Here is a 12,182-nt window from a genome sequence, read left to right as displayed (position 1 = left end):
CTTGAACTTTCATAAAGGCTCTATTGAAGTTTAACAGTTCTAGCTGGAAGTTTACTTTGTAATTAAGAAAGTGCTCTGCTTGCTTTCTCTAATTAAACAAAATAAAATTTCTTTTTCACAGTGGGAGAAGTAAATACTATTCTCAGTAAGTATCTAAGGGAAAAATAACTCTTATACTTATGGAAAGTTTAAAAGGAGTTTGGCCCCATCTAAGGAGAGGGATCTAGGAGATGGAGGAGGTCGCCCTGGTGCTGAGCTGCCAGCCCAGCACTAACGCCTGTCATGATTTCAACTGATAGCAGAGGTGCCAGATCATGGCCAGCCATCACCACCCCCACAGTGATTGTGGTGCTTTGACCTTTAAGTGCAAAGTGTCTGAAACCTGATAGATATTTATGGTAACGTGGGCTTTTGCTGATAGAAGTCTTGTATGGCTATAATGAATGGTGCAGTTCCCTGGCCTTCCAGCTCAGATTGCAGCTGTGACCAGAATTCAGAGAATGGTCCTTCTGCTTGTATCACTCAAAGAGGCTTCCAGCCTGTATGCAGCGGTGCTAACAAACACCATTCAGTGCTTATCCCGGATCTTTTGCTGTCTACTGCAGGGCGTTCCTGCCCGATACCTTTCTTAAAAGTATCTTGGTCACAGACCAATGTCTGGTTGCTTCACAATGGTTTGCGTTCAGCTCGCCTTCTGACTGGAACAGGTATTAAGAATTTAAAACTCTCACTCCAAGATTTCACATAATTTCTCTAGTTTAAGTGAGCCATTCAGCGCATTTTATCCTTGCTGAAGCTTTTAATAAAGCATGTTAAACGCTAAGGGCTCATTTGGAAACCTTTTCATTCCCTTTCTTATCATTTGTTGCTCTTCACTGGGTTAATGGAAGCAGCTGCTGCAGCGCTAGGTATGAAGGTATCTGTGAATTGCACTCTTCTACCACTGGCTTTTGGAGACAGAGCTGGTGCTCAGTCAGTTTTTATTCAAGCCCTTTTAATGTAGTCACCCTGGTAGTATTGTACACTCCACATCTCATTACAGAGGTCAGAGGTTTCCAGAAGGACTGAGAGCTGTGATCTGGTATTTGCTGTCTTGCAAAGCTCCACTATAATAGGACTACCTGGGAGGCAATCAAGAATACTGCATATGATTGTTAGTGTTTGAAGAAGAAAAGGGTGTTCTTCTGCACAGAAATAATTACCTAATTATTTATCCCAGCCATAGAAAATACCAAGAAAGGAGAAGGAACGCTGCCCTTCAACAAGAATGTGTTTGTGTATCTTTTTTGAGACAGAGGCACCAGCCTTTGTCAGAATATTTTTCCTTTTTTTTAAGGCAAAAATATATCCAGACTCACAATGGGCATTTCTTGTGGAAAAAAAAAATCTGTATTTTGGGTGAAAATCTTCCAAGGTTGCTTACAATGGCTCATTGCAATGTCTACTTCAGAGCCACTTATGCTTTAAGGGGAGCGTACACAATACCACACAAGTCCTCATAAAATAATTATCTTCTGTCAATTAATGGAAATTCTGGGTAGTGTTGAAGATGCCCCAAACTAGGTATGAACTGAGCTATGTAAATATTGATACCTTCTCATGATTAGAGGGGAGTTTGCAGTCATATTTTCTTCATGTATGGTTGGAAATCTTCAATGTTGCAACTCTCCACCTTCAAACAAGATCTGAAGCAAGTTTATTATCCCTGATAACTCAGCTTTGTTCTTTGCTTGCTCAGCCTCCCCAAGCGCTTTGAATTTGCAGTTTCATTCATCTGTGCTTCCCAGCCTGAAATGGCACACAGTGTACTTCCATGGCGTAGCTGGCAGCAATTTGCTGATGTGTGAGCTATTTCTTTGAGCTTCCTGAAGTCAAAGTGCCTGTTTCTTTGAAAATCATGTGAAAAAACATGCCTAATATCTTTCAGCACTCTTTTCCAAGACCCCATCCACATGCTGGAGAACACTCTGCTTGCACAGATGAAGGTTTCCGAAGGTTTCTCGAGGGGGGAGAACCAGCTCCTTGCTGCTCCAGGCAGCCTGCCTGGTGGTTCGGGCTGAGGGCCCCCATACAAAAGCCTGGCCCACCAAGCAGGAGGTCCATCGGTGAGGAGGATGGGGGCACCACGTCCTGAGGGGTCTCCACCCAGCCAGGGAACCTCCAGCAGCACCTTGTGTGTGTCCACAGAGCTCAGGGCTCTTCCCTAGGAGCCCAGCCAGCCCACATCTGCAGGCTCTTCCACAGCACTGCCCCCCACCACCTGCCCACCCTGCACGGGGACCTTCTGTCCCACCATCACCTTTTGCTCAACCTGCGTTAATCCTTTCCCCCTTCTCTCCTACCTCAACAAGAGGTGACATCCCTTCCCCAAATTTCCCATATCCAGCGTATCATCACTACTATTCACTTCTAGCCCTGTAAGCACCGCACCCCCTCCTCCTACTCCCTCCCCCAAGGGCATTGCTGTGAGCATAAAGGAGCTCTTGCAGGAGTTCAAGGAAAAGAAGGTGTAGGCGACTATTTGTAGGACAACAGCAAGGGGCTTGGCAGTGCAGGATACCCAAGCAGCAACTACAAAACTGGCTTATTTTGGACAGTGGTTGTCCCCAAGTTAACCACCTCTCTGGTGATGGCAGTATAGCCCATCTTTTCATTTAGAGAGACTTTCCAGCTCTTATGCGAGCATGTGCTGATCTAGCCACACCTTGTGCAGTTGCAAGTAAACTTGAGCCTCCAGGTTGAAATCTGAAGAAGTTTAATACTCAGGCCCTAACTCTCATTGTCAAAAAAAAAATGCAGAAGTTTAAACTAATTCTCATAAATGGCTACCAAACCAGCAGATGCAGTCAACCTACAGAAGGTCACAAGTAGTCTTCAAGAAGATTCATTTCCAGTATAATCCAGCAAAGCCAATTTTAAAACAAAGCCTACAGGTAAAGAGAAAATATCACCTCTTAACAAAAAAGTTTTATTCTGACTAAACAAAATGTACAATGTTACCTAAGCGCTAGCGAGTTTTCTTCATGTTCAGAATGTTGCAGGTCCATTGAATAACTCCATCACATCTTACATTGTAGTTCGATGGAGCTACTTTTTGCCAGACTTCTTTATTCCACCACTGGCTGCCAAAAGAAACAACACAACTGGTTAGACAACTGACAGAGATCTTACCTACAAGTTTAGTTCTTTGTCAAATCAAATCCCTGCTAGACTGCCTGTACAACTCAGATCCCCACCAGAGAGTTGGTTTTGCTTTCGCATGTGTTTGTGATCTTACAGACTTCATGCTAAATGAGTAACTTAACATCAGAAACCAAGTCTCCCCTGGAACCAAATACGCCTCCTAAACCTACAACTGGACTAAATATTTCAACCATTCCTGTGCTCCTCCATGCACACTCTGCGTTGTTTATTTCTTATACAGCAGTTATATAGTCTGGTCAAATCAAATTTAAAGCTGAAGGAATAAAAGCATCGGTATTTCTAAAACAAGAGCCCCCAGTTGGGATTGAAGCTCTACTGTAGCAGGTACTGGAATTGCAAGAGCCTCTGTTCTTTGCACTCTCCATTACTGAAGAGCATAAAGCAGGGTCAAGGAATGACACATATTAACACAGCAACAAATGCAGCACTTTTTCTGTCAAATGCCATTTTTTACAGCATGTGTCATCTATGACCAGTGAAAAGGAGAAAAGCACGGGAGGGCTACAGAATTCGTGGCTGCAAGGGCTGATAGTCAACAGCAGACTTTGCACTGTGTTCCAAGTGTTGCCTTGCTGTAATAACACAATAATCACTGTCTGCTTTCACTCTCATCAGACACGGAGCAGATGACTGAAATTCATCTAGAAGAAGACAGAGTAATAATGGCAAGTGAGAACAACCAAGAAATAGACGTACTCGCAGCTGAAGCGTAATACACAGAACAAGTTTAGGATGGTAAAGACACAGGAGGGAGGTTCAGGGATTTTTTTTTTGCATCAGCATGTAATGCCAAAGACATTCTGTAAGTCCCACACCCAGCACATTTTTTTGTAAGCAGATAAATCAGAGGAGCTAGATTAATTTGAGATAAACAGACAAGAAATATCCCACGTTAGTGGAACTGGATTGCATTCCACTCCAAGAACACCAACTCAAATATGAAATTGCAGAACTGCTGGCTAGGGTTTGTAACTTATCATTACAGCCACCGTGTCAGAAGACTGTTTTCATGTTACTCTTCTGTGCTTGTGATCTGCCAGCTTCACTGCCAGCACAGCTCCCAGATACAGGAAGGGTTCTGGGAAGAAACTAGAGAACTAAGGACCAGCAAGTCTGACTCTGGTCTCTGGCAAGATAATAGAGTCCGTAATAAAGCAAATGGATAAACAGCTCGTGAAAGTTAACAGGACTTCTGTGAATGGTAACTCCTTACTCGCTGCCCTGCTGGAACTCTCTAAGGGTATCATTTAGTGCACAGATAAAATGAATCCAAGGGATTTTGAATTTCCAAACAGCATCTGACAAGATCCCATGCAAGCATAGTTAATGAAATGGAATTTGCTGTGGGATTGCTGGGAAGGTCCTTCTAACGCCTCTCAATATTTATTTTTTTCTAAAGAATGAGAAGCAAAGAGTAAAGTTTAACACTCTTTATAGAATGGAGAAGGGATTAGCCATGTTAATGGAACACACGCCAAAAGCACCTCCAGGGAATAGGCAGGATGTACCCTTCAACATCCCTAGTGCAATCACTACAAACGCTGGAGGAGCACAAGGTGAGTGGACAGCCTCACACCGACAGAACTCCTAGTACCAAACCTAGTCTGAAACAATGACTAGGCTAGATGCACCAAAACACACTGCAAAACCTCTCCCGTGGCACAGCATGCTGCACAGACATTTAAGCAAAAGCACTGAATCCAGACTTATTTCCAGTCATAGAGTGTTGTTTTTTTGTTGTTGTTTTTTCCTGCCAAGAATCTCCTGCTCTTGAAATTCATTCTTTAAGAAAACAATTACTGCACTTGTTAAACTTCCAGAACCGTGGCAAAGCCTACGTGTTTCTTAATGTTCCTGGAAAGAAAAGGGTGGTATACTAAAATAAGAGCCCAAATCTCTCTACACCATCCCACGAGAACAGCTTAGCGTGCCCAGTACAGTTATACCTCCTAAAACAGAAACTGCATCAGTAATTTGGAGGTGAAATTTCACAGTAAAATAAATAAATAAAATTAGCATCTCTTTGTTATTTATCATCTGCAACTGCCATCATCCTACTAGTGTATATCGAATAACTGAAAGGTACAAGCAAAACCATTAGACTTTTGAAGGCAGCAAGCCCCTTTTTTTCCTATCAGTATGGCACCTCACTTACCGAGGGGCCCTTTTCCAGCAGCCTTTGCTTTCATCTCCTCAAGTTTCTTTTGCTCCTCCTTCTGCTTTTGTTTAAACGCCAGATCTGTCTAAAGAAAAGAACAACAGAGCGTGTTAGCATCTCCTCCCCTGAAACTTTTTTAAAACAACTGATAAGCAATGAGAAATAAATGTTCTAACATGTACAGTCTTCATAGACAACAAGGCTGAAAGGGTCTGTAGGATTTTTCCTTGACACTCAGGATTTTGCGATTCCTCACCAGTCCAGTCCACGGCTCAGCTTCCTTAAAACTGGAACGTTTTCTTCTTTTTCATGCTGAAACTTCCCTTGCTACAATGTGAGCTTTTTACTTCCCTTTTTCCCCCCAAAAGAACAAAATATTGTTTCTCTCTCTGGATTTTCCAGGATTTTTTTTTATGTTTTTACAAGTAAATCACTCTCTACCATGCTATGAAAAGAAAAAATGCCCACACATGCTACTGCTGTGCTGAGAGGAAAGGAGATGTTACATCACATTTGCCACATGATATTTTCTTTATATGGCCTGTGTGATTTTCATTTTGCAATGACTGATTTTGAGGGTACACATTTAGTGTATGTTCTGTCTCAAACCCTTTCAGGTGGACCTGAAGTTTAGCCGCTCCTTATCCTTGTATTTTACAAGTTAATTGTTCTTTCCAAAGAAAGGGCCATAACATACATGCTTAGTTAAATAAATCCCTTTGCTTTCCTTCAAGCTTTCTCCAATTTAAGATTACTTTGATCACTGGTCTTGCCCTTTTGACAGTCTGTGGCCCCTCCAAATTTTGTTTTCTACAAAGACAACAGCAGAACTGTCAGTAAGTTATTCAGCTGGCCTACCACGGCAGTAATCAAAATGTTAGCCTGATGTAAGACAAACTCTTGCTCAGCCCCAGACAAGTTATCCTTGTAGTCAGACACTGAAGGGTCAGTAACAGGTTTTAGAGTGCGACAGAGCAGCCACCTGCCCTTTCACCTCCATCACTTCCCTCGGCCCTGTTCCTACCCACACTTTGACAGTTATCAAGAGCCTGATACCTGCTGTCCTCCCCACACACTGGCACTGCCCTGCTGCAGATCACAATTACCTTTCTCTGGTACCTTTAGTACAATCCACGCTGCCTATCGGTTTTTACACTGTCGTAACTTGGACACTTGAAAGCCCTTAACTGGCTCTGGCATTTCTCTGATGACAAAACTTATTTATAAAATCACCAATTCATCTTTCAGAGAGGCATCGCGGTTACCTTTTTCCAGTCACGGCTGCCACAACCCTCAGAAGCAGAAACAGAGAAGGGGAAGGGGAAGGAGATGTGGATGTGGATGGGGATGCCCCCCCGGCGCCCTACCTCATCCAGGTCCTTGGTCTGCTTCTTCGGCTGCTTCAGCGGCTTCTTCTTGCCGCCTGCAAAGACAGAGAGCTCCGTGAGGCGCGGCTCGGCCCGGCGCGGTGCCGGCGGCCCCGGGGCTCGGCCTTACCCTCCCGGCCCGACATGGCGCCCGCCCCGCTCCGCTCCGCGCCGCTCCGCGCCTCAGCCTCCCGCTTCCGCCCGGCCCCGCGCCTCAGCCGCCGCCGCCGTCACCGCCCGGAGCTCGGGGACTTCCGCTTCCGGGCCGGGCCCGGGGCAGGTAGGGCAGGGCCCGGGGATGCGGAGCTGAGGGGGGGGGGACACCGGGAGGGCCTCGGTGAGGTGAGGAGGGGGCGTGGGGGGGGGGGCGAGCGGTGTCACGGGGAGGTGCGGGGGGTCCCTGTGGTTGTGGTGTGCTGTGGCGGTGGGTGTACGGCGGCCCCGGGGTGCTCGGTGGGGCTGCTTCACGGTGGGGCTGTGTAACGGGGGGGGCAGAAGCTGCCCCCAAATGTCTCCCTCTGGGACCGTCCCTTCCTTGGGGCACGGCTGTGGTGGCGTTGCCACCTGAAGTCACACAATCAGGACGGCTCGGGTCGGAGGGGACCCTAAGGATCACCCGGTTCCAGCCCCCTGCCACAGGCAGGGCCCCACCCGCTAGGTCACGGTGCTCAGAGCCCCCCCTGACCTGGCCTGCAGCACCTCAGGGATGGGGCGGCCTGTGCCAGGGCCTCGCCGCCCTCTGTGTGGAAAAGAAAATTCATATGTAAAACTTCTTAAATTAACAAAAAACGTGTACCAAGTATCAAGCTCTCCCATGCCATTCATTTGTTGTTTTTTAATATTGTTTTGGTCAAAACCTCGTATAATCGTACCCAAACTCCCTAAAAAGCCTTAGTTGAAAGTTTGCCTGTTTATAATTTTTAGAGGAATGTGCCAAGTAGAACATTAAAATCTTTACACATCAATGCAGACATTAAGCAGGAATAAGCAGCCTGCTTTTGCAGGGTAAGCAGGAATGTTAAAGCTATTTAAAATGTCTGCATTCGCTGCTTGATGGTTGTATGGTCTTTTGGCTCTTCCTTATATTTTAGTTTTATAGGTAGTCAATTAGAAAAAAAACAACTTATGTACACTGTAGTACTTATGTGTTTTCTCTCTACCCTCTGTGTGTTTGGCTTTCCCCTCTTCAGTGCTTCGTGTATCTGTGGATTGTAAAATATAGGGAATGATTGAACCCCATTTCTTTACCTTTTTGAGCTTTATATTTTTTTTGACCCCTCTCTCTCATTTTTTTTTCTGTTCTTTTCCAGAGCTGTTAGCACATGTGACACGGTACACCAAGCTCAAACGTGAAAACACAGAACAAAATTTCCAATGGCAGTCACCTCTGTGCTGAAGCATTAAATTACTCTGAAGCTACTCCTGCTGATACTGGATGTGTAACATGTGATTGCTATTCGTGCAACAAGCAAATCAGTAATCAAGAAGCATGGCAGAAGTACTTAACAGCAGAAAAGCAGGAATCTGTGGCAGGACTGTCCTTTGAAAACTGTGGAAAATGTCCTAGGTGAGTAACAGCATGAAACTAGTGATGCTTTGGTCACTCTAGAATTTTATTCATGTTCTGATGCATACCTGTAGTTTTAAGAGGTGTTTGCCAGCCTTATTTTAATAACATTTTTCTTCATCCTTGTAGCACTTTTCTTCAGTGAGCAAATTCAAGACATGGGGCCAATGAAATATAAATCAAGTGTATCCTCGGTGTCCTGCGGCCTGCAATATCACCATTTTATGATAAAGTGCTGTCAAAAAATGAATTTACACGTGGTGCGAACTTACTGTTCCTCAGGACCTAAGCAGCCTGAAGCCAAGTCAGCGATAGAAACGGCCAGGGGTCTTCTCAGCCGGCTGACAGAAACTGGGACTGTTATGGGGAAAAGCTCCCTTCAAAAAATATCTGCAACGGGCAAGAGTTGGTGGGACAAATATGAGGAGTTTGTTGGCATTAATGAAGTTCGAGAGGCTCAGGGAAAAGTGACGGAGGTAAATGTGGACAAAACATTAAAAATAAATACATTTTAAAATTAAAAGTTTAAAAATTATGAGTTAAGCAATATGAAGCATGAACACTGTGAGTCAAAAAAGAGCCTCTAAAGAGAACTATGACTTTTTCTGCTTTAACTAGCTGTGAGGATACTACGATTGTGTTCTAATATAGTCGTCTTAGTAAATGTAGCATATCCCCTAGATTGTAATGGAGTGCTTTTGTTTGTTTGTTTTTGTTTTTTTTTCCTCCCTGAAATTCATATAACTATCAATTTAGATGTGCCTGGTAATAAGTCTCTAAAATAAATAATCTCTCTTCTCAGGCTGAAAATGTCTTTATGATAGCTCGAGGCATAGTACGAGAGGCTCGTGAAAATGTAGAAGCCCAACAGACTAAGCTGAAGGAGATTCGGGACCGCTTAGACAGGGTCTCTCGGGATGACACCCAGTACTTAGAGCTGGCTACTCTGGAACACAGGTTGCTGCAGGTAACTTGCTGGTATTTGAGTGATGGCAAATATAATGAAAATGTGTGCATTGCTTTTATTGGTAGAGACTGGTGTTGTAGATGCATCTTACTGTTGAAGAACAGTGGTCTAAGCTAGTCTTTATTATACTTGTTTTAATTAAAGTAATTATTGTAGATGATTTGATATGCAATGGAAATCATATGCTGGTGTTAAAACAAGGTAGTAAATTTGGAGATAAAAGCTGAAAGAATGAACCTAGCAAACTAATTGTTTGAGTGGTGACAGGTGCGTGCCAACAAAAAGCTGGGATTCAAGGAATTAACCTTCCATGTGATGAGGAAAGTTCACTTCCGGCTGTTAACCCATCAAAACTCTCTCATCTGCCTTCCATCTGGCTGCAACACCCAGTCAGTTTTCTAAGGCTTTTGTCAGAGAGCAAAAGAGCCAGGCTGCTCCACGAGGGAGGATGAGCAAGAAGATGAGGTTGACCACAGCACAGGCAGGGGTGGTATCTTGCACCCACAGGGTACAGTCCTGCAGCACCTCACCTGCATGAACCATGATTATAGGAACATGTTCTTCAACAGTCCATCAGTCACAGATAAAGGCAGGATAGCAGCCAAAGTCAGCCCAGAAATCTAAATGAAACTGCAAGGACAGCAGGAAAAAGGCACGCCTATGGCAAAGCTCAGGCAAGGAGTGGGTACACGTACCTGAGCTTAAATGGAGCTCCTGGGTCAATGCACAGAGCATCAGAAAAGAACTAAAGAGAGCTGTCCAAATAATGCATCAGGACTGTGCAGATGAAATGTCAAGAATAGTGCTCTGCATGACTACGAAGGAAGGTAGAGCTAAAATTACCACTGTCTGTAAGGTGGTATCTCTGTCTTACAAGAGAAATGTGTGCTTAGAAGAATGGGATAATTTGGGGAATGCACTTAGCTGACAGACAGGTTCGCTACTATAAAAAACTGCAGAATTTTACTTCAGGAAAATAACCATAATACTTTACAGTGTTTTGCTGAAATATAGTGGCTTACAAAAGGAATTGCCATGCTGAAGCTGGCAAAGGCAGAAAAGGAAGATGCACACGTGAGCAGAGAAAGAAAGAGAAGGCAGAAGAATGAGAAGTATGTATGTTCATGGAATTAACCTATCCAGGACACCCTTTTTAGTTCTATTTTCAGTTCCCATTTTAGGTGTCTTAGAATTGAAAGAGAGAAGCATGGTAAAGGTAGTGTTTGGCAAAGTAGGCAGAGCCAAAAAACTGTACCTGGTGAGGAGAAGAAAAGCTTTGCCTGTTTGTACCACTTTCCTGTCATCAGCATGTGACAGATTGTTGTGTAGATGATCTTCAGTTGTAATTCTTGATGACCTTTTCTATTCCTTAGGTTTGAGTTGAAATGGTGTCTCGCTGACTGAAGTAGGATTAATAAAGAAAATTAAAAGGGAAAATTACGAAACAGAACTAATGCTTCATTTCCCTTTTTTTTCATCATTTTCATTTTTCACACTTTTTTTAGCTTCATGTTATAGCTTCTTCAAATCAAAATGTGTTTCTTGCAGGAAGAGAAGAGGTATCGAGCTGCCTACTTAAACGCAGAAGAATCTGAGCGAGAAAAGTTCTCTCTCTTCTCTGCAGCTGTAAGGGAAAGCCACGAGAAAGAGCGAACAAGAGCTGAAAAAACAAAGAACTGGTCTATTATTGGCTCTGTACTGGGAGCCATTATAGGTGTTCTTGGTTCCACTTATGTTAATCGAGTAAGGCTGCAAGAATTAAAAGTCTTGGTGCTTGAAGCACAGAAGGGCCCAATAAACCTGCAAGAAGCCATCAAAGAACAGGCCTCCAGCCATTACTTGCAGCAGAAGGATCTCAGTGACGTCATAGCAGACCTGAAAAACATGCTGCAAGCAAGGACATCACAGGAAATAAAAGAAGGTGCTTTGTTAGCAAGAGGAGACAGGAATGACTCCATAAAACTAGATTCTCTTTTAATTCCTTTAAAGGAACAGCTAAACTACACTAAACAAGTCAGTTCATGTCTTGGGAGTATACAACAGCAGTTTAACAGTCTGCAGGAAAGTATAGCACAAATAATTTCTGACGTGCAGAGCGTTAAACTTGCAGTTCATTCTAGACCTCTGGAAAGAGCAATGCCGAGATCTTCAGCAGAGGGTAAGGGACAGGCTTCTGCTGTGAGAGATGTGATCTTAGAATTGTGTGACACAGAGCGGAGACTGGAATCACAAATCAAGAGAAATTCTATTTACAGCACTGCAATCACATGTACTGTGTTTGCTATTACTCTGCCAGTACTCTATATGATACTTAAAGGAAACTGATCTCTAACTAATTGCTGTAATTTACTAGATTAATAAAAGTAAACTTGCGCTCTAAGTACTTAGAGTACAAGTCCGCATAAATTTGCACTAGTGTTTCTCATTATGCTTTCTGCTGTACAGCTGGAAAACTTGTAAAGGCTGTCCATCTGCTGCTGCAGGCTCCGTGCTAAGCCTTTCACTTGCAGTGTGTCTTTTAATTCCTCAAGTGAAGGAAATTGTATTGCTTCATCTGTTGACTTCATTCACAGTTTCGTTCTTCTACAGTCTTGTACTGCATATCATGCCAATCAGTGACCTTCATTCCAGAGCTGTATTTGTGATTTTTCAGTTCAAATGATTCTTTTAATCTAGCATTGATCAAAGTGCTTCATGTGTAATCCTTTATAATTTAACCCCTGATTTATTCATAATTTTGCAGTTTGTTTATACATAAAACATTAGGAGTCATTTTACTAATCAGGTAAATATGTATGCCCTTGCCTGTTGGTTTTTTTTAATTATTCTAGATACAGTGCGATAGTTTGCTATCTAACAAACAACAGGGGCCATATGAACCAAGGAAGATTTAAGTTATCATGGTACAAAGTATAGCTT

The 12,182-nt window shown here is 43.4% G+C and overlaps 2 protein-coding genes across 4 annotated transcripts; one reads left to right on the top strand and one right to left on the bottom strand.

Annotated features, from left to right (window-relative positions):
* Positions 1–2,947: 2,947 nt before the first annotated feature.
* TMA7 (translation machinery associated 7 homolog) lies at positions 2,948–6,940 on the bottom strand. Its single transcript, XM_084531106.1, has 4 exons — positions 6,860–6,940; positions 6,730–6,785; positions 5,360–5,447; positions 2,948–3,122 (listed from the first exon to the last, which is right to left on the bottom strand). Exons 1-4 carry the CDS (start codon positions 6,873–6,875, stop codon positions 3,088–3,090), a joined length of 195 nt encoding a protein of 64 aa, XP_084387232.1. The 5' UTR covers positions 6,876–6,940; the 3' UTR covers positions 2,948–3,087.
* Positions 6,899–11,675, top strand: CCDC51 (coiled-coil domain containing 51). Of its 3 annotated transcripts, none has more exons than XM_084531091.1 (5): positions 6,899–7,009; positions 8,040–8,296; positions 8,426–8,772; positions 9,099–9,263; positions 10,812–11,675. In XM_084531091.1, exons 3-5 carry the CDS (start codon positions 8,455–8,457, stop codon positions 11,586–11,588), a joined length of 1,260 nt encoding a protein of 419 aa, XP_084387217.1. In that variant the 5' UTR covers positions 6,899–7,009; positions 8,040–8,296; positions 8,426–8,454; the 3' UTR covers positions 11,589–11,675. The 3 variants fall into 3 exon arrangements, with proteins under 3 accessions (XP_084387217.1, XP_084387218.1, XP_084387216.1); XM_084531092.1 differs by having other exon boundaries at positions 7,003–7,071; XM_084531090.1 differs by lacking the exon at positions 6,899–7,009 and having other exon boundaries at positions 7,749–8,296.
* Positions 11,676–12,182: the final 507 nt, after the last annotated feature.

The sequence above is a fragment of the Aythya ferina genome (genome assembly GCF_964211825.1).
Source record: "Aythya ferina genome assembly, chromosome: 10".
Classification (NCBI taxonomy): Eukaryota; Metazoa; Chordata; class Aves; order Anseriformes; family Anatidae; genus Aythya; species Aythya ferina.
The sequence above is the reverse complement of the archived record's forward strand: the minus strand, read 5'-3'. Positions and strand labels throughout refer to the sequence as shown.